Source organism: Clarias gariepinus, chromosome 1, assembly GCF_024256425.1.
Source record: "Clarias gariepinus isolate MV-2021 ecotype Netherlands chromosome 1, CGAR_prim_01v2, whole genome shotgun sequence".
In the NCBI taxonomy this organism is placed as follows: domain Eukaryota; kingdom Metazoa; phylum Chordata; class Actinopteri; order Siluriformes; family Clariidae; genus Clarias; species Clarias gariepinus.
In genome coordinates, this window is record NC_071100.1 from 21,433,802 (window position 1) to 21,456,225 (window position 22,424).

General features: G+C 40.1%; 1 protein-coding gene across 1 annotated transcript; it reads right to left on the reverse strand.

Moving 5' to 3' along the window:
* Nucleotides 1-363: 363 nt before the first annotated feature.
* LOC128526220 (butyrophilin subfamily 1 member A1-like) lies at nucleotides 364-21,851 on the reverse strand. The gene is made up of 3 exons (XM_053497845.1): nucleotides 21,837-21,851; nucleotides 11,072-11,204; nucleotides 364-890 (listed from the first exon to the last, which is right to left on the reverse strand). The coding sequence occupies exons 2-3, from the start codon at nucleotides 11,199-11,201 to the stop codon at nucleotides 403-405; spliced, it is 618 nt and encodes a 205-aa protein (XP_053353820.1). The 5' UTR covers nucleotides 11,202-11,204; nucleotides 21,837-21,851; the 3' UTR covers nucleotides 364-402.
* Nucleotides 21,852-22,424: the final 573 nt, after the last annotated feature.

Genomic DNA, 22,424 nt, shown 5'->3' on the forward strand with positions numbered 1-22,424 from the left:
CCTATTAACAATAACTCAATTTCATATATGATTATATCCAAATACAAAATATATAATCAAATTATATGATAAAATATATCTACATATTTAGTTATAAGGCTAATATGATGTTTTATTGAAAAAATAAACAGCACTAAGCAGGAACTCTAAATTTTTAAAAGAACTGTAATATTTTAAAGAGGGGGTTGGCGTTTTATCCTGAACACACTTCCTTACTTTCTCGACATGTTTTGTCTGTTTACAGTGTTTGTGTTTATTTCCTGCACAATAACATTGTCTTAAATCATATTTTACATGACTTATTTGGATTTTAGATGTACATTATATGATGATTTTGGCCTGCTGTAAAAAAGAATGGTATAATCTATAAATCAGGTATTTATTCAGTAACGTCAATAATAATCACTGGACATCATTTTTCCATGTAAATAAGTATGCATAGAGGTTTTCATTGAAGGACTGACCAGTAAAAGAGTAGATATGAGATCGGGACTCCACATCATAAAAGGAGACCAGACCCTCGACATAATCCACAAACACCCCCACTTTCTCCACCTTCTCTCTCAGTGGGAGGGGGACATCAGTATCAGCGTTAGCTCTGTAGTGATTCCCCAACTGTGACACAGTCCAGAATCCATAATGAGGTTTCCATGCTAACCTCTCCTTCCTATTAACGTTTTCTCTTACCACTCCTAATGTCCATCCAGTTTTCTCTACGACCTGAACCTCATAATAAAATATCTTAGAGGAGAAACTCTGCTTGCCCACAACACTGTGGTTATCAGAAAACCTCTCTGGTGGATCTGTGAGATTTTCCTGTTGTGTGTCTCCTTGTGGTACTTTTTGTCCTTCAGCAGTATAAGCTGTATCAGGATCCAGAGTCACATCCACTGTGAGGGACACACACACACACACACACCAAATTATTTATTCAGACAAACAGTGGGGCTACACACACTGCAGTTCTTATATGGAAAAATGTTAGAAATAAACATTTATGAACTTCTGTCTCTCTTTATATATCTTTCTCACACAAACTCTCAAGATATCTTTATTACATTACTCCACTTTTTGCAACATCAATGAAAGATACAGTAAGCAAGCATTCCTATTCCCATTTATCCTGGATAAGAATATCAAACAGAAATTGTATCAATTCAGTAAAATTGTGAGCAGCATGAGAATAGTGTCTGTAAACTGTAAAAACCTGTGCAGAAGCATGTCGTCTCGTTTAGGCCTACAGTGACCATGTTTCTGTCACACATGAGGGACACATGACTGTGTTTTACCAATCACATGTAGCAACAATAATCACATGACTGTTAACTAATTAGCCACAAGAACAATTATCATATGTAGTCACATGACCACCCACAAACTGGTGGCATAGCAGGAAAAACCTCTAGCCGTGGTAGACAGAATGAGAACAAACAAAAATAAATAAATGGCAGAGGCATCTGTCTCCAATGGTACAACAGAAGAGGATGAACACCCCTGAAATCATATACAAAGCACTTACATACAGTGCAAAAGAACAAATTCATAATTCAGTGTTTTTTTCTGTCTGCCAAAACAGACAGACTCTTCAGCATATAAAAACGTCTAACCTGAGGAAACATGTTGCGGTTAGTTTAGTTGTTTTATTTAATGTTGAAATGTTAGCATATATAATTAGCAAATAAGCTAGATGCTAAATATATTATATTTATTACATATTTATTAAATATATAATATTTAAATACGTTTCTTATATTTGTTCTGCTGGACGGAGTTTATGGTAAAGTGAGACCGCTTATACACATTTTAATGTTATTTTCTATCTGCTGAGACATTTGGAGGGCAACTGAATATACAATATATACACTAGTAATAGGTTACACTATTCAAACATACATACAGTATGTTACCTATAGTAGGTATTTGTTTCAAAAGTTTTATGTTGAGAAAAAAAATTTATTAGGGAATCTGTGTTTCTTGTTCCTCGATCTGTTATTTTGTAATTATATATATATATATATATATATATATATATATATATATATATATATATATAATTACAAATATATATATATACACACACATATACATATATACACTGTCAATGTGTGCGCCTGTGATAGGCTTGGCCTAAACCTATTATCGCTCCTCGCTCACTCCGTAGGCTCTGCCAGGTCGGGCCGGCTGGCAATGATTGACGCTAATGGACCGCGAAGCGCGAAGTTTAATTCGGGTCTGAAAACACAGCAAAAGGTCACACGGTGAAATCATAGAAGAGTGGCACGACAGCAGGGCGATGTTATGTGCCTTAGAGACTTTAAAGGCAAGACCGGAAGGCCGCTCCTTTGATCCCTGCGATAAGGACAGGATGGGAAAAAACTGCTTGAGCTCCTGCAGCACATTCAGTCCCCCACAGAGCACGACTTCGCATCCCCGCCGCCGAAGAGGAAAATGCCAAGAGGACTTCACTAAGGCCCCTCATCCCAGCCAGGAAAGCCAACCCAGCTGACGGACGTCTAGGAAAGACTTCAGTCTGTGCCACCGGTGTACAAGAGTCGAACTCATTACAATATTGTAATGTGTTGTTGGTGGTCTTTTAGCTGCTCCCGGCAAGGTGTCGCCACAGCACCGGTGGCACATGGTTTAACGGATGCCCTTCCTGACGCAACACTTCTATTTTATCCAGGCTTAAAACAGACACTGCATCCAGTGGCTGGGATCTAGGCACTGATGAAAATAATAATAATTACAGTATAACAGTGATCAGTGCTGTTTGTTTGTGTGTATGCGTGTCTCTCTTTCTCTCAAACACACACACCTTTCCCTCAGTCTTACCCATTCTTTCACTCTCTCACTCTCACACACACCTTCCAATCTGTCTTACATGTGTGCTCTCTTACACACACACAGACCCTGTCACGAACAGGGTGTTGTGGCAGGTGTTAAACGCCGTGGGCGGAAGGAGCAGGCATAGAGGCAGAGGGGTTGTGTAATCAAAAAGAGTCTTTTAATGATGGTTAAACACAAAATATAAATAAAGACACAAACAAAGGAACAAACAAACTCAAACAATACTTAACTCTGTGCTAACAGGGGCTCTCTGGCAAGACACAGACTGGAGGACAAACACACATCCTGTGGAGAGACACAGGCAGGGGGACACAACACGCCCTGTGGCGAGACACAGGCAGAGGGACACATAACACGCCCTGTGGCGAGACACAGGCAGAGGGACACATAACACGTCTTATGGCGAGACACAGGCAAGGGGACACATAACACGTCCTGTGGCGAGACACAGGCAGGAGGAGGACAAACACATAACAGGACACACAAACTATGCGTGGAGCTGAGACCGGACACTAGAGGGAGACACTAGAGAGAGGGGAGACACTAGAGGGAGACACCAGAGAGAAGAGAGACACCAGAGAGAAGAGAGGCACGTAGAGACTAGAGGGAGACACGGAGAGACTAGAGATGAGAGACCAAGAGAGAGACGGGACGAGGGCTAAAGACATGGCAATCAGCTAGGCATGGCTTTTAGCTAAACATGGTTAAGCTGTGCTTAACCATGGCAGTTAGCTACACATACACCTAGCTAAGCATGTCTTTAGCCCCAACATGCACTAAGTTACACTTACCTAATAGCTTAACACACACTAGGGAATGGGGGCACAGAAACACAGACAGAGGATACCCAGTGGCTAGGCGAGGCGGCCCTCCAAGACTAAGCGAGGCGGCACTAACAAGCTAGTCGGTACTCCAAAGCTAGGAGGGGCGGCACTCTAAAGCTAGGCGCACTGAGACACTACGGGGATAGGAAACACAGGACAGCTGGAGACACAAAGGGGCTATGGCTAGAAGCATGCTAGTTACTGTAACTCAACATAGATTTTAGCTAAACACGCTCCTAGCCAAACACACACCTAACTACTTACCTGACTCTAGCTAAACACACAAGAACACAGGAGGACAACAACCACAGTACTTACGTACATTTAAGACAGGACTGAATCAGCTCCACTAACACAGACACACAAAACATACACAGAAACATTGCCAATAAGAGAGCCCAAGTCAACACAACTAAAATCAAAATAAACTAAACAAAGAACAAAAACAAACTAAAACTAAATGCCCACACAAGTGACAGTGGTGATACCAAAAATGTTCGACCCAGTTTCCCAGTCTAAACAGCTAATTATAGAGATGGATTGATGGCTACCTCGGTTCAGGTGTGCACTCGCATCACCTGACCGAGGTGCCTGCTGGGAAACTGAGTCAGCCAACAAAAAACTACAAAATGAAACAGTGACCTCTAGTGGCGGACCCTTACAGTACACCCCCCCCCCCTTAAACCGCTCCTCCGAAGCGCTATTGGTGGTCCCGGCTACTGGACGAAGGTGGGGGTAAAAGGTGGGGGCCTCCACATGAGGCTCGCTGGTGTTGCTGGGACCTCCCTGTGGCGCTCGGCGGCTGCTGCTGCTGCTGTGGCCTCCACGTGAGGCTCGAAGACGCTGCAGCTGTGGCCTCCACGTGAGGCTCGAGGATGCCGCTTTGAAGTCCCAGCCCCCTCTGCTATGCCTTGGGTGGTCGAGCATTCTGTAACGAACGGTGTGTTGTGGCAGGTGTTGAACGCTGTGTTAATCTTCGACAGACATCGTTATAAACCATCTAACGTAACAAAGGTAAGCATAATATAGTTTTCCGACTACGTACACAGTTTGCAACTAGACAATCACCTTAATGCATTGTTTATTATAAACGGGCGATTAGGGATTATATAGAGACGGATGTACACAGAGAAGAAGCCATAACCATGTTCTATGAGAGTATAAGTTAACTTACACTCCGCATTCATCGTGATTATTAAAAAAAGCGATCTGCAAAGAATCATAGAAAAAGAAATTACTCACTGAGCCTGGTGAAGATTTACATTTACATTTAGGCATTTGGCAGACGCTCTTATCCAGAGCGACTTACAAAAAGTGCTTTAATGTTTACATCATTGGTTATATACTTACACTGGGTTAACTAGGTTAATAACTAAGTGCCATTAGTCCAACACAACTGGAAAGAGGTTTTTTTTTTTTTCCCTTGGGGGGGAGTTTAGTCCAAGTACTGGAGAAACAGATGCGTCTTGAGTCGTCGTTTAAAGATAGTCAAAGTCTCTCATGTACGGACATCTAGAGGAAGTTCATTCCACCACCTAGGTGCCAGAACAGAAAAGAGCCTGGATGAATGCCGCCCTCGATCCCTGAGAGATGGTGGGATGAGGCGAGCAGTGCTGGAGGATCGGAGGAAACGTGGTGCAGTGCGTGGTGTAATTAGCGCAGAGAGGTAAATGGATGCTGGGCCATTTTTAGCTTTGTAGGCAAGCATCAGTGTTTTGAATTTGATGCGGGCAGCTACAGGAAGCCAGTGCAGGGAGCGGTGGAGTGTGGTGGTGTGGGAGAACTTGGGGAGGTTAAAAACGAGACGTGCTGCTGCATTCTGGATCAGTGCTGCTGCTGGATCAGTGCTGCTGCATTCTGGATCAGTTGCCGAGGACGAATCGTGGACAGAGGCAGGCCTGCCAGGAACATGAAGCATTAGTACAGATCCATTTTTCAGGAGCTGCTTCCTAGTGAAACCTGCTTTATATTGACCCGCGTTTATAAAGCAGTCTGGTGAAAAATGATTAGTGCAAACATGAAATCATTTAGGTAGATCGGTGGGGACGTCAGCTTCAAAAACAAAATTCAGCCACTGTGTCCTCAGCGGCTCAGATGTCGGTAGTGAATGACGACTGCTGTGTTTGCTATTACACCCAACAACTGTACATCACACTCGCTTAGGCGACATTTTGCTCCAGCGGCGAAAAACAATGGCCGACAGCTTCTTCTCACTCGGGGCGGGTCTTTGCTAAAACACCAGTGTCAATCAACTAGTGTACGAGCGGCCTCTTGTGGTGTGGCGTCACAGTGACAGGCATTTGCGATTGGCCTGATTTCAGAAAGTTATTGTATTAAATGAAAAGAAAACCACTGGACGGCTCTATCATCGTAGAGTGGTTGTGTACGCACTCTTCTAACACACAGTTCAGTCCAAACAGCTTAAAAAAGTGCATGTAGGCCTGTATGACCCCTTTAAGTTATTTTCGCACGGGATTAGTATTATCTGGGGAACTCATGTGATTTGTAATAATTGTGGAGCTTTTCTTTGATCTTAATCTTAATTTTCTTTGATCTTAATGCCGTGCTCCCCTGCAAATTACTTTCCATATTTCACCGAACATGAGGTCCTGTAATAATATTAGTTCCGTGCAAATCAGCATGTTGGCAGGGTCATATACTGTATATTTGTTTCAAAGTTTTTGTTTCCTGTGCGCCTTTTCTTCCGTAAAGTATGGAGGCTGCGTTCTAATCTGACTGCGCACCATCTAATCATTTAATTCATGCGCGTCCACATTTCATGCAAACTTCCGTAATATTCTTTTGATTGTGTAAAGCTGTTTTTGTGACAGTGACAATTGTTAAAAACGCTATACAAATTTTTTTTAATTGAATTGAATTAAATAGCGTTGGAATGCTTTAAAAGTATTTTGAGTGCCAGGTCATATGACATTTCCAAACAAAAGCCTATTTAAAATAGTGCACAATTAAGTGAGGAGGTTCACATCATAATTCGAAGTAAATTTGTTACAGATCCAGGGTACAGCTCAAGCTATTAGATTTTAACCGAGTGAAATGTAAATGACAAAGGGCACAATAACTATATATATATATATATATATATATATATATATATATATATATATATATATATATATATATATACACGCAACTGTGCAATGAGCAGCATAAAAAGTGACAGTGAAATTTAGTATGTGTGTTATAGCAAAGTATGCAATAATTAGAGTAACTGAGCAGATCCTGAAGCTAACAGACAAGAGTTATGTGTGTTCTACCGTGATGTAAATAGCAGACTAGCCTAGTCTAGATCCACTAGTCCACAATCCCTACTATATGTTCTTGTAGTAAGGTGTTGAAGAGCCGAATGGCTCTAGGGACAAAGGATTTTCTAAGTCTGTCGATTGAGCAGCTTCGCGACAGAAGTCATCTCCAGCTGCCATACAGACACTCCAGCTGCCATATGGTTAAATTTGCAGATGACACAGCAGTAGTGGGACGCATCACTGACAATGATAAATCCGATTACAGAGAGGAGGTGGAACAACTGGTACAGTGGTGTAGGGATAACAACTTCTGCATCAATGTAAAAAAGACCAAAGAGATGGTGGTGGATGTCAGGAAGGACAAGCGAACTCCTCTTCCCCTACACATTGATGGAGCTGCTGTGGAAGTGGTCCCCAGCTTTAAGTTTCTGGGCGTCCACATAGCTAAGGACTTAACTTGGAGTGTTAACACCTCGGGCCTGATTAAAAAGGCCCACCAGCGCCTCTACTTCCTCAGGAGGCTAAAACGAGCAGGGCTTGGGAGGCTGGTTCTGAAGAGTTTCCATCAGGGAGCGGTAGAAAGCATCATCAGCTCCTATATTACTGTGTGGCACAACAACTGCACCGCAGCTGAGAGGAAAGCCCTGCAGAGAGTACAGAAGTTAAGGCTGCACAGAGGACAGTGGGTAGCAGGCTCCCCTCTATCACCGAACTGTACACTGCAAGATGCAGAGGAAGAGCCCTCCACATTATTAAGGACTCCACTCACACTACACACAGTCTATTTCAAGCTCTTCCCTCAGGCAGAAGACTAAGGAGCCTTCAGTGCAAGACCACCAGGTTTAAAAACAGCTTCTACCCTGAGGCAATTAGACTGCTGAACTCTAGCCATGCACTGTAGGCCCTCTCCCATCAAACACAATTATACACAATCACAAAATGCTAACAATAGATAGTATTTAATTACAACATATCTCTATATTTTAAGTGCAATATATAATCCTATGGTGCAATACATATATAACTCTACTAGCCCAATGTACAAAGTGTGCAATATAGTTTCTGTAAATGTGCAATACACTATGTATAGCTTACATCTAATTCTTGCATAATATATCTCTGACTGCTCTTATTTATATACATGTATATACATATATAAATCCTCATATTTATATCACCCTGTTATTTATGTGGCTTAAACGGGACCTGGGTACTAATTTCGTACCATAACATGGAAGTGTGCTGGTATGACAATAAAGAATCCTTGAATCCTTCTGCTGGACACACTCTTCTGGTTGCAGAAAACTTTGTGCAGTGGGTGGTTGAGGTTGGCTTATGACTGACTCATGACTCATGTTGAGGTTGGTGATGACTGACTGATAAACCATCAGCACAAGCTCTTTACAGATGTTGAAAGATTCTTGTCTCCTAGGGAAGAACAACTGGCTCTGACCTTCCTTATACAGATAGTCAGTGTTCACTGACCAGTCCAGTTTATCATCCAACTGTAACCCCAGATATCCATATGACACGACTTTCTTATCATCTATTCACTCTATGGAGACAGGTACTGTAGCAGGGGAGACCCGGACCAGCAAAAGTCAATAACCATCTACTTGATCTTGATAATATTTAGTTGTAGCTGGTTTAGATTGCACAAGCCACAAAGTCCTTGACCAGGCTTCGGTACTTGCCATCCTGTCCATCCCTAATACACCCCACAATGGCAGTGTCATCTGAGAACTTCTGCATGTGGCATGACTCGGAGTTGAGTTCTATGTAAAGTCTGAGGTGTACAACGTGAACAGGAAGGGGATGAGGACAGTCCCTCGTGGTGCTCCTGTGCTGCTGTTAAGGGTTTTAAAGATGCAGTTCTGTCATACCTCAGATGTGATTTCTAAATCACACGAGGTCCCCAGATAATACTAATCCCACTGGAAAAGTACTTTACTGTCTTTCTCTCTTACACACAAACACACACACACACGCACACCCTTATCTCAGTCTTATACGTGCTCATTGCACTATTTCCATACACACATAAACATTAATTTTCTCTCACACCTGCACTCTTCTAGCACAATTTCACTCTTGCATTTACTCTTTTAATGACACACATACTCTCACTTTATTATCTTGCCTTACATTTAGATTTTCATGATTGTTAAAGTTAATAGTTCTTATAGTTGGTTTGATCATCTTTAGCTTTGATCATGGCGCATTCACTATGGCATTATTTCAACCAACTTTGCAATGTTAGGTTTATTTTCATGCACACATTTTTGGCTTGACATTGATAATGGAAGAGTCAGACTGCTCCATAAAGTCTTCTCCATCACATCCTAAAGACTTTCAATACAGTTAATGCCTCTGATGAGGCCAAATCATGCACTGATGGAATACCCATAAAATACCTTATTTTATTTTTTGCCACATAACATTGCTGAGCAACTGAAACAACCCCAGTCCATAATACTGCCTCCAAAGACTTGTACAGTAGCCACTACGATGGGTCCATCACTTCATGTGCTTTTTTTTCTTACCCTGATGTGCCCATCTCTCAAAGTCCAATATTTATGCTTCCTAGCAAATTAAGACCTTTTTTCTGATGAGTCTAACTAACAAGTGGTTTTCTTATAAACATGCAGATGATTACTTTCAATCCAATGTTCTTGTTCTTGAATTACATTCATGTGTAGAAATGTTCTTAGTTGAAATATTAAATATACAAGGGGCGGTCAAAGTAAGACTTCGTCAGTGATTGTGCAGAATAACAGAACACAGTTATGAAATTAAAAGCTCTCTTCATTTTTCTATATAATCCTACAGTATGCTACACTAATACACTTATTCCAGTGTTTCACTAGTGCTTGAATACAATCAAGGTAGAAAGAATCTCAGTACATCAGAGCCGTAATTTGACTGCCTCCTTCATGTCTGTAATGCTGGCCCCAAGGAACTCCTTTAACAAGCCAAACATGTGGAAGTGGCTTGGAGTGAGGTCAGGGCCGTATGGTGGATGTGGCAATAAAAAAAAAAGGTGTTGTTGAATGATTGTGTGTACAGTTTCCAGACAGATGCGTCTCTTCCAAAAGTTGGAGTCAAGTTATTCATTGATTTTTAAGAAACAGCGTTACAGTTGCTGAATGTTTACAGGAACGACTTCAGTGGGCTCTGAGCCAAATTTCCTAGAATTTAACTCTTCCCTAGAACACTTCAGGGTACCTGGCTACTGACCTCAGCCTCAGATTATTTGCCTATCTTTTTTCTTCTTAGTTAATTTTTTTGCTTCTTTCTATTTGAGAACTAGACACTGTAACAACCTAAAAGAGGACACTGTTGGTGTGTCTGGTCATACACTGATTGACACCAGCATATTGCAACAGTGTTCAGCAGTTATATTGCTAAGTATAAAAGTGCTTTCATGATCATTTTTGTTGTTGGTTTTATTTTTAATTGAATAAAATAAATTGTAATTCTGCTGCAATGAAGTTGTATTACATTACATGTTTAGATTGTAGACATACTGGCTTTATCTCAATTGTGCATACTGTAGTGGTTCGACAAGTGGAGTTCAAAGGGGATGAAACCGATGGGGGCTTGGGGAGTTTCCACAAACTCACCACAAAGATACTGCAAAGAGCACACTCAGAATAAGCTGATTATAATCCCCCTTCCACTTGTCCCCCACTACCTGTAGCATGCTTTTTAGTGTCTCGTTGAATCTTTCAACAAGGCTATCTGTCTGCGGGTGGTAAAAAGAGGTCATATGCAACAGTTGGCGCTGTCTTCTGGCCATTCAGGCTGCCTGGATTTCTTTTATATTGTACTGCTGGGACACAAGGTGTCCAAAAGGTGTGAAATATAATCGGTATGATGCCAGATGCATAATTGTGTCTGCGTTGGCTTGTGGCACTGCAAGGAGGTAGCAAGCCTTTCCGTGCATATGATATGCATATGATTCCGTACCAGGAAGTACAGTAGGAGGCATGCTGGGGCTGCAGGGTTATGTCGGCATCACCTTCAATCTCTAGTACCTGTTCCCAGCACTGTTTTAGGCGGGGTCATCCTTTTGTTGTTGCACAAAGCTACCATCACGCTTTACCTGCTGATACAAGAGAAATGGATTAGCTTCACCTTTTGCCTCTGCGTCCATGTTATCATCCGGAGATTGCCCCACCCACGAAGGTCTTCGCCACCTGGCAGAAATGTCAAACACATTCTTGGCATGTGATTCAGCTTTGCCGGAACAAACCAGACCATTCATAACCTAAAAGTAAAGAGACAGGCAGATCAAGAAAAATACCCGCTTTTAGATTGCAGAGCTCCATTCACTTTGACGCAGGGTGTGGGCGCCACAGCAGGTTCTTTGACCCATTTGTGGTCCACACAAAGGCCCTTGTTGGTTGTCCAGCTGATTTCTGGTTCGGACAGCATGGATTTATCGCGGAATGACTCCATTCTCGGCAGTTGTGAAGCCAGTACGTTGAGGAGCACAGGAAAGAAGCAGGGGCTTTTCTCTTGCGGATATTACCCCTAAGGGCTGAGTGATAGAGTAGTGAGAGCATATTTCAGCATGCACAACATACTGTATTTCACATAGTTGTCATTTGTTGCATCACTTTTCTCTTCTCTTTCAAGAAGGAGCAAGGCACACAGTTCATCTTGACTCTCTCAGTGACCTTGAATGAAGTGAGATGCTCAGGCTGGAACCATCAGATTGCGATTTGTGACAGGCAATCTGGCTGAGCTCTTGGTGCAGTGTGTGGGTCATATATCCACCTGTGGAATTTATGTGCTAAAGAGGTCACAGTGTGCAAGAATGTGATCATAACTTTCGGCATCTTCGTCGGAGAGAGAAGTATGCATGATGTGCTTCACCTAGGATAAGAATGCTGCTCCACTCCCTTCAAGGCCAGCCTTCCTGCTCTGTAGTCTTTTCAAAGATGCGTAGAAATGCCTCAATGTTGTCATGCGGTGTGAACTTGGTTAACAGGTGCTGCACATCTCTCTATGGGTCAGGCAGGGTCCAGCAGAGCTCAGTGCAGGTTGAGTCCCCAGAGTCACATCACAGCGTGGCAGCACGTGGCACGGAGCAGGAGGCGGCAGAGTGCACATGAGGGCATGCAGCAGTCTTCTTCCTTCTAAGTAAAGTTTGTCAAAAACTAGTGGAATCCGTGGAATAGGACATACACATAAATACGAGTTATGCCTTCCACCAATATATATATTAAAAAATAACAGATCAAGGAACAAGAAACACAGATTCCCTAATTAATTTTTTTCTCAACATAAAACTTTTGAAACAAATACCTACTATAGGTAACATACTGTATGTATGTTGGAATAGTGTAACTGTAAGGGTCATATTTCATTCTTGTGATTTGTTGTTGTGTTTATTTCGTTTCAGTCTATCAGTTAGTTCAAGTTCAAGTTCAAGTCGGCTTTATTGTCACTTCAACCATATACAGTTAGTACACAGTGAAACGAAACATCGTTCCTCCAGGACCAAGGTGCTACATGCAACATAAACTTTCAACATAAATTAACAGAGAAGCTATACTAGCTAACTAAGAGGCCTAGTTAGCTGGCTAGCAGAGACAAGACAGTCCTAACATAAATTACAACATAAATTAACAAAAACTAACTAAAGACTAACTAACTAAAAGACTATCTACAGGTTTTACAGACAACAGACAACATAAAGTGCACGTGCAAATGTGCAAACGAGCAACAACAAAGTGACAGTGCGAGTGCGACAACAACGACATATCAGAACATAAAATATGGTGTTGAGGTAGTAAAACATAGCAGCAAGAATTGAGATTTGTGCAAAAAGTAATGAATATTGTGCAAAAGAGATAAACAGTGAGGCATTTACAGATGTGTGTACGATAGTTTGGTGGTGTAGGTCAGTGTGTCTGCGCTTGTGTTGATTAGTCAGTCCAGTCTCAATGTTTTGATGTATTGATGTAGTTGAGTTAACCTGAGTGATAATGTTTGTGTGTGTGTGTGTGTTTATCAGTTCAGTCCCTTTTTGTTGAGGAGACGGATGGCTTGTGGAAAAAAGCTGTTGCACAGTCTGGATGTGCGTGCCCTAATGCTGCGGTACCTTTTTCCAGGTGGCAGGAGTGTGAAGTGTGTGTGAGAGGGGTGTGTCCGATCAGCCACAATGCTGTTGGCTTTGCGGATGCAGCGTGTGGTGTAGATGTCTTCAATGGAGGGAAGAGAGACCCCGATGATCTTCTCCGCTGTCCTTACTATCCGCTGTAGGGCTTTGCGGTCCGATATGGCACAATTCCCAAACCAGACAGTGATGCAGCCGTTTAGGATGGTCTCGATAGTCCCTCTATAAAAGGTGATCAGGATCGGTGGTGAAAGCTGGGCCTTTCTCAGTCTTCTCAGAAAGAAGAGACGCTGTTGGGCTTTCTTGTGTAGGGAGCTGGTGTTGAGGGACCAGTTGAGGTCCTTCTCCAGGTGGACACCCAGGAATTTGGTGTTTTCGACAATCTCCACAGAGGAGCCGTTGATGCTCAGCGGAGAATGGTCGCCTCGTGTCCTCCTGAAGTCAACAACCATCTCTTTTGTCTTGTCCACATTCAGAGACAGGTTGTTGTTGTTGCACCAGTCCGTTAGCCTCTGCACTTCCTCTCTGTTCGCTGACTCGTCGTTCTTGCTAATGAGACCCACCACAGTCGTGTCATCAGCGAACTTAATGATGTGATTTGAACTGTGTGTTGCTACACAGTCGTGAGTCAGCAGTGTGAACAGCAGGGAACTGAGCACACAGCCTTGTGGGGCCCCAGTGCTCAGTGTGGTGGTGCAGTGTGGTTAAGCATTAAGCACTAAGTATCATACTTATAATTTTTATTGTGACATCATTTCATGAGTTGTTCTGTGACATTATCTCACAGTTATGTATTTATGTCTATCACGCACGTTAGTTGTTTAGTTGTTGTTAAGACACGGAAGGATACAGAAAGGTGTGGAACACACAAGCTCTTGACCGTGAGACAGTAAGCTAAAAGGAATACAGTAAAATGAGTTGAGTAAAATGAGTAATCTATCGAAGCAACAGAACACAGCAAGCGACTTGTCGTGACCACAGTGGATTTATGCAAGAAACTGTAACAACCATTGTACTTTGATGTTAAAAATAAACAAGAGACAAAGAAATCAACGAAATGTCTGGAGTCTTCAGTGACACTGTGTAACAAAAGACACGCGTCAGAACTTGTGAATAATATGCACGTACAGTAACCTATTACTAGTGTATATATTGTATATTCAGTTGCCCTCCAAATGTCTCAGCAGATAGAAAATAACATTAGAACATGTGTATGAGCGGTCTCACTTTACCATAAACTCTGTCCAGCAGAACAAATATAAGAAACTTATTTAAATATTACATATTTAATAAATATAATATATTTAGCATCTAGCTTATTTGCTAATTATATATGCTAACATTTCAACATTAAATAAAACAACTAAACTAACCGCAACATGTTTCCTCAGGTTAGACGTTTTTATATGCTGAAGAGTCTGTCTGTTTTGGCAGACAAAAAAAAACAACTGAATTATGAAGTTGTTCTTTTGCACTGTATGTAAGTGCTTTGTATATGATGCTCCAGTCTGGCCGTGGAGAAGGGCTGACAACCTGGCTGCCCATAGAACAAAGAGTGTGTGCTCATTTTATGAGAGATGCGGTCACTTGTGCACATAACACACTCACACGCTCTCACAGACAAAAGATTAAAAGATAAATTTGTTTTTACCTGAAAATGTTTTCTTCTTTTTCAAAAATTCTGTGAAGTATGAAGCAATATATTTTATATTTTTATATTTTATATAAATTTAAGTAAATATAATTAGATCCAAGAAAACATAATAAAATAATTAATATTTGAATAATATTAACTTTTCATAGTTTTTAATTTGTACTCAAAAATTCATATGTGGTACGTGCACAATCTCAGATTATACTTAAAAGCAATTTTGACATTATAGTTTGACCATGCAGAAAATACAGAACATTTTTCACATTATTCTGCCTTCAGCATATTACTTTTTGTTCTGTCTTTTTTGCACATTTCCTGAATTATCCTTGACATTTGGAAACCTGAATTTATTTTTGAAAAAAAAGGCAAACAGTACAACACAATAAATTACATGAAAAGAGTGTACCTTGCTCAAAATCATTTGATTATGTCTAACAAGCAAATATTTATGTCAGTGAACATGGAAATGCTATCAGAAAAATTCTTTCTGTAATTGTTTATGAACAAGGTAGTCACAATACTGATTTGGTCAGTATAACAGTGCACTCTGAAAGTATTTACTAATCAAACCTGGGACTAATAATTGATGACAATAATTGATCAGTTTCAAATAATAATCAGTTTCAATAATTCAGCAGTGAAAAGTCACACATAACTGTATTTGGAACAATGATTGCAAAAGATGTGACAGTATTTACTTTTAACCTTTTTCCTAATTGACAAGACAAAAGACAATGCTGTTTTAAACTAAAAAAGAAAAAAATGCGTTGGAATTAAAATGCTGTTATTTAACACTTTCCTGACTGTCAGGCCACCTATTCTCTTTCACATCACAACACAGAACTCAAAGACAAAATGTAAAAATTTTAAGTATAATTAAAGGAAACAGCAGACAGATGTCCATAACCATTTGCACAAGTGACCAGATAAAATAAAGGTAGCAAAATTTGGTTTTGAGAATTTCAGATTTCTTATTCAAGGCAGCACAGTGGTGTATTGGCTAGCACTATGGCATTGCAGCTCCAGGGCTAGGGTTAGATTGCTAGTGTGCTTTAGTTTTCTATATTGGATTCTTCTCCACTGGTAAGGTAGGTTTTTAACTTTTGTACTGTTTTTGAAACACGATTGATTCTTACTGTATACTGTACTAGTTTTTGCTGTTTGGTAGTGTTGATTGCAGTGTGATTGAAATAGGTCTAAAGCAATTTGTTCTCAGGTAATTAATAAAGAGTAGTTTCAGGCTTCCTTAAGGTGTGAATTGTGGGCAGGGCTTAGCTACATATATTGAAGGTGGCTCAATATATACTCAGCAAAAAAAGAAACGTCCTCTGACTTTCAACTGTTTTTACTTTTAGTAAACTTAATGTGTAAATATTTGTATGAACACTAAAAGAGTCAACACCATAAGACATAGACTAAAAATGTTTCACAATGTGTCCCTGAATAAAGGGAGGCTCAAAATCAAAAGTACCAGTCAGTATCTGGTGTGGCCACCAGCTGCTTGAAGTACTGCAGTGCATCTCCTCCTCATGGACTGCCTATTGCGGATAGTCTGAGCACTGATGGAGGGATTGTGTGTTCCTGGTGTGACTCGGGCAGTTGTTGTGGCCATCCTGTACCTGTCACGCAGGTGTGATATTCGGATGTACCGATCCTGTGCAGGTGTTGTTACACGTGGTCTTCCACTGCGAGGATGATCAGCTGTCCTTCCTGTCTCCCTGTAGCGCTGTCTTAGGCGTCTCACAGTGCGGACATGGCAATTTATTGCCCTAGCCACATCAGCAGTCCTCATGCCTCCCTGCAGCATGCCTAATGCACGTTCACGCAGATGAGCAGGGACCCTGGGCATCTTTCTTTGGGTGTTTTTCACAGTCGGTAGACAAGTCTCTTTAGTGTCCTGCGTTTTTAAAACTATGACCTTAAATGCCTACTTTCTGTAAGCTGTTAAGGTCTTAATGACCATTCCACAGGTGCATGTTAATTAATTGATTATGGTTAATTGAACATGTGAACATGTGCAACAAAACTGTACTTGATAACACATCTGTTCTGGAATAGTTCTTGCAAAGATTATATTGATAAGTGCATTTGCAAAACCCATCATGCACCGTGATGAAACTGGGCCTCATGAAGGTCATCCCAGGGAAGTAAGACCAAAACTTACTCCTGCTACAGAGATGTTTGTTTTGAGCTACCAGCCTCAGATTAGAGCCATTATGAAGGCTTTACACAGCATAAGTAGCAAACACATCTCAATATCAACTATTCATAAGAGATTATTGTATATTTTGGGTGCCTTCAGCACTGTTTTACAATGTAGATATAAATGTAAAAAAAAAAAAATTAAAAAAAAAAAATATATATATATATATATATATATATATATATATATATATATATAATAATAAATAAATAAATAAATAAATAAATAAATAAAAAAGACCATGTAATTAGATGGTGTGTGTGCAACCCTTTGACTGGCAGGGTGTGTGTGTGTGTGTGTGTGTGTATATACACACACACACGAATGAGCACTGGTACTGGTACTTAAAAAAAAAATATATATATCTAAGCAAAAAGTACCAAAGAAATCACAGTGATAAAAAAAAAAAAAAAAACATTACAGCGCATGTTATGATGAGTTTCATTTTTAAGGTGTGTGGAATTCTCTGTCTCTTCCATTTCAGGGATTAAAAACGGTAACAATGTCCATCTTGTCCTTTACCACGCTACGTAGAGTTTCAGTGGTACGCGCATAATCTCTCGCGGACGAGCCTTGTTCTGAATGCGCGTTCCCAGCGACAGTTTCACGGGCTGGGGCTAAGAAAACACATTTCGATGAAGGAACCAACCTGTTTGTATTTGCTAGAGAAGCTACGGAATATGTTTATTAATCAATTTTTTTTTCTGTTTTCTGTTAAGTTTTCCTTAAATTATTTAAAGGTCCTACACATTATATTTTTCATTAAATGTTAATATGATCTTTATGGTCCTAATGAAAAGTTTGCATTATACGTTAATTAAAAATTCAAAAGGATTGTGTAAAAAAACCACTACTTTTACCTGATAAAAACTAGCTCTGTTCTCAGCAACCTGTTTCAGTACTAATTTAAATGCTCATGACCTCTGCTGAGCCCGCCCCCCCCGTTCTGTGGGGCGTGACACGTGGGGTATAGCGACGGAAGTGTAGTCCAGTGCGGACAATGCTTTGGACTGCATTACCCACAAAGCATTGCCACAACGCAGTGCTTTGTGGGTAATGCAGTCCAAACTGGAAAACTATGGATTATAGAGCCCGAGCCTGTTTTCTTCAGTCGTTTTTGGTTTGATTTAAGTACGGAACCTACGCGGAAGTTTGTAATATCGCCTGACAGCACAGAAATTAAAAGAATGGACATGCATCTGTAAGCATATTTTAATCAAATACGTATGCATGTTTCAATCAACTTATATTCATGTAAGCATGTTTAATTAATGTACATTTGTGCAGGCATAAATATAAAAGGCCTATAAGTATACCAGTATAACAGAAAGACAGGACAGGAGCAAGTCAGAAACAGTGGTACCAGGAGCTTGGGAAATACCTAAAAACTGCCCATGCAGATAAACAGAAACCAAGGCAATAAGAGAAAACATAGAAAAACCGCAAAGACCAGGTCATAGGAAAAAAAACAGAACAATGAGAGAAGTTAATTAAGGGCACAGTAACCTATGTAATAAATTATGTCCTCGAAACCAAACTTAAAAGGAGCAGGAATTTCCCTAGAACATAGGTGTAAGGCACCACGGGCACAGGCCGGTACGAACAAACAAAGAGCAGAAAAAATCAGAGACACAGAGCCAGTCTTGTGAATAATATAGTTTAATAAGAGTAGATACAGAATAAAAATGTGTATCTACATGGTAATAATATAAAAATACAGAGTATAAAAGCCCAACGTACAATACAAAATCATAAGGGGCCAGGGTGAAGCATCAACAGAAATAAAGTTACATATCAAACCTTCTTTGAGCTAAAACAACACCAATAGGAAGGTCAGTGAGAGGAATAAAAGCAGAAATGCCACGATTTAACAATGGAACAGGTGCTTGAGGAAAATCTGTTTGAGTACCAACAGTAGCTGTCTCGTTGGTCTGTGTACTAACAGACACTTTAAAATCAGTTTGGGTACCAATACTTACATACCCTCTAGGCTTTCTGACAGATGGAGCCGGAGTACTAGACTCTGGCCTTACTGGCTGAAAAGAACAGTGAGGACTCTCAAAATCCAAACGCCGTCTTTTAGAAGGACCAGGTTTGGAATCATCTTTCCTAACATAGGTAAATCCTTTGTCACGTAGATAATGCATTAAAGAACCAGACAACTCAGAATCAGTTCGGACAGGACTCACGGAGGCCTGTTCCATAACAGGTTTAGTCGGGTTGTAGTCCTCAGAAGGAACACGATCTGGACTGCCTTGGCTGTCTGAATTATCCAAAGGGATAAAATCATCAATGGAGAAGTCGTGGTTAGCTATAAAATAGAACAAAATACATGAGAAACATTGAAACAGGTAAAATAAGGCAAATAAGTAAAATAGTGCAAAGGAGATGCTTACCCATGGCTGGTCTCTTGAGAAATGAAGAACAAACCAAAGAAAAACGAGAAAAAGCCTTGAGAACAAGCACCACCCTATATTTTTTATAAGAAAGATACGAAAAGTGAAAAGATAATGGAAAATAAATATTAAAGAAAACGATTTGTAATGGGAAATTAATAAACGTAGGAGGAGTCAGATAAGCGCAGGGAGGAGTCAGATAAGCGCAGGGAGGAGTCAAAAATAAAGAAATGTAATTATAATGGAAATATTAATTGACATAAACTGGATTATAATGGAATAAAATTCTGATAAGGTCAAACGAGGTGAAGGTACAGGGGAGGAGACTGGAGATCCCCCCCCTCAGAAACTGTATAAAAGAAGCATGATTTTGACTGAGAAAGTAGTCTGATTTTGGCATTGCTTGTGATCTGATCTAAAGCATTGCTAATCCGGCTCACCTGGGTTCTTATTGCTGCAATAAAAGCCTGACTTACTTCATCCAGCTCTGCGTGGCGTAAACTTCTTTGATTCTTCTTTAATTCTATTTGTTTATGATTTGTTAACTGATTGATATTTTAAACTAACAGCAACATCAACAGGTGGAAGAATTATCTCCCACACATCGACTCGATTTGTCTTTCTCATCACTGCATGTGCATGAATTAACGGGCTGTTGCGCTGCCGCGAGCAACAACAGCAAAAGCGGAGAAGCTTACCGAGAGAGATACGGACGCGATGTGTTTACTGATGTGTTTACATGACTTCTTAATCTTCGACAGACATCGTTATAAACCATCTAACGTAACAAAGGTAAGCATAATATAGTTTTCCGACTACGTACACAGTTTGCAACTAGACAATCACCTCAATGCATTGTTTATTATAAACGTGCGATTAGGGATTATATAGAGACGGATGTACACAGAGAAGAAGCCATAACCATGTTCTATGAGAGTGTAAGTTAACTTACACTCCGCATACATCGTGATTATTAGAAAAGGCGATCTGTAAAGAGTCATAGTAAAATAAATCACACTCACCGAGCCTGGTGAAGATGAAGCAGGAACACGAAGCGTTAGTACAGATCCATTTTTTAGGAGCAGCTTCCTAGTAAAACCTGCTTTATATTGACCTGCGTTTATAAAGCAGTCTGGTGAAAAATGATTATCGCAAACATGAACGCATTTAGGTAAATCAGCGGGGACGTTAGCTTTAAAAACTAAATTCAGCCACTGCATCCTCAGTGGCTCAGATACCTAACCCTAGGTAGGTACCCTAGGTCACTAACCCTAGGTAGTGAATGACGACTGCTGTGTTCGCTATTACACCCAACAACTGTACACAACACTCGCTTAGGCGACATTTTGCTCCAGCGGCGAAAAAACAATGGCCGACAGCGTCTTCTCACTCGGGGCGGGTCTTTGCTAAAACACCAGTGTCAATCAACTTGTGTAGGAACGCCCTCTTGTGGTGTGGCGTCACAAGGCAAGGCTTTTGCGATTGGCCTGATTTCAGAAGGGGGATGTTACTGTAATAAACGAAAAGAAAACCACTGGGCGGCTCTTTATCATCGTAGAGTGGTTGTGTACGCACTCTCCTAACACACAGTTTAGTCCAAACAGCTTAAAATAGTGCATGTAGTGCTGTATGACCCCTTTAAAAGCGTGAATAAATTTTGAAACAAAAGCCTATCTATTTAATGAATTAAATTAACTAATAAAAAGATCTATGAAATTGCATAAAAATATCACACAACTCTAGTTTCCAACAGGTACTGATCAGACTCACACTGTTCTGGTAGATTAATGATATTCTATTTGATTAGATGGTTGTTGGTGCCAGATAGTCTGGCTTGAGTATTTCAGAAACTGCTGATCTCAGGAATTTTCACACACAACAGTCAGACTGACTGGTCAGCCAAGAGTGACTTTTTTTTCTGTGTGTGAAAATGCCTTGTGGATAAGAGAGTTAAGAGGAAAATGGCGAGATTGAATCAAGCTGCTATTAGGGGAATATTATAGGTTTTTTTTGTTTCCAGTGTGGTTTTAAATTAGTAAATGTTTTATGGTTTTGCAGCGCACAAGAATTTGCATATGTTTATGAGCTACCGTGAGCATGTTGACAATTTAATGCATCTGTTTTTGAATGTGCATGCTTTTTCTGCATCTAAAGAGCATGCAACATGTTGGCCACCACGATTTTCATAAAGAACTTTTTCTTTAGAAAACACACAACTTCACACATCACCTGTGTGCACATGTTTGTAGAATGGTGGCACAGGGTTCTTTATTATTTTATTATTTCATGATAATAATGAATAACAAATACTTGGATATACACTATAGCATTTGGAAAGTTACCAACCAAGAATACCAGCAGTTTTTTTTAATGAATATTAGCCGTGAAAGTCAGCATGTCTCACATATACAAGGAAGGCAAGATTTTATAAGTTGTATGTCCCTAACCACCCCAAAGATCAGCTTTCTCAATAAATTTTAATTCAACCCTCCTGTGCACATGAGTGTATAAGTGTTTTATACCTGAATGAGCTTCCATAAAGCTGTAGAGAATCAGGGGAATTACACACGAAAACATTACTCCTGGAAGAAAAATTTTCATTATTGGTTCAGGCTTTCATGAAATAAATAATATTTAACAAATTGTAACGGAAGCATTCTTTACCACATCAGTTCTATTAAAAAACTTTACTCATATTTATTTTTAAGGTTTATTTATTTATCTTTATAAGTACTGTATATGCGAAAGTCTCACTAAATTAGTCAACTTTCTGGTCTGCTGTGCTTTTATTTGTTTAATCTGCTTTTAATACATTTTTTTTTCCAAAACCATAATTATAAGAAAGTTAGGCCCTTTGAGGTAAACAGCTGTGCTGACCATTACAATTGCCCAAATTAAAACAGATTTATTTATTGACCTTATGCAAATACAGTAAGTACAAACAATTTACAATATGATAAAAATGTTTATGCTCAGAGGTTTTATGTAAAAAAGTTTTTTTTTTCTCCATTAGTATAGAGTGAACTTCTATGTGCCTCATGTCTGTCATTTTATTGATATAAGTGTCGAAGGTCATTACGATCAACTTTGAAACATCTTCTTTTGCTCCT

Coding starts and splice junctions, on each gene's coding strand:
- LOC128526220 (XM_053497845.1), bottom strand. CDS start 11,201: ATGAATGGTCTGGTTTGTTCCGGCAAAGCTGAATCACATGCCAAGAAT. Junction 891..11,071: donor CATGGACGCAGAGGCAAAAG/GTGAAGCTAATC, acceptor TGTCCCTCACAG/TGGATGTGACTCTGGATCCT.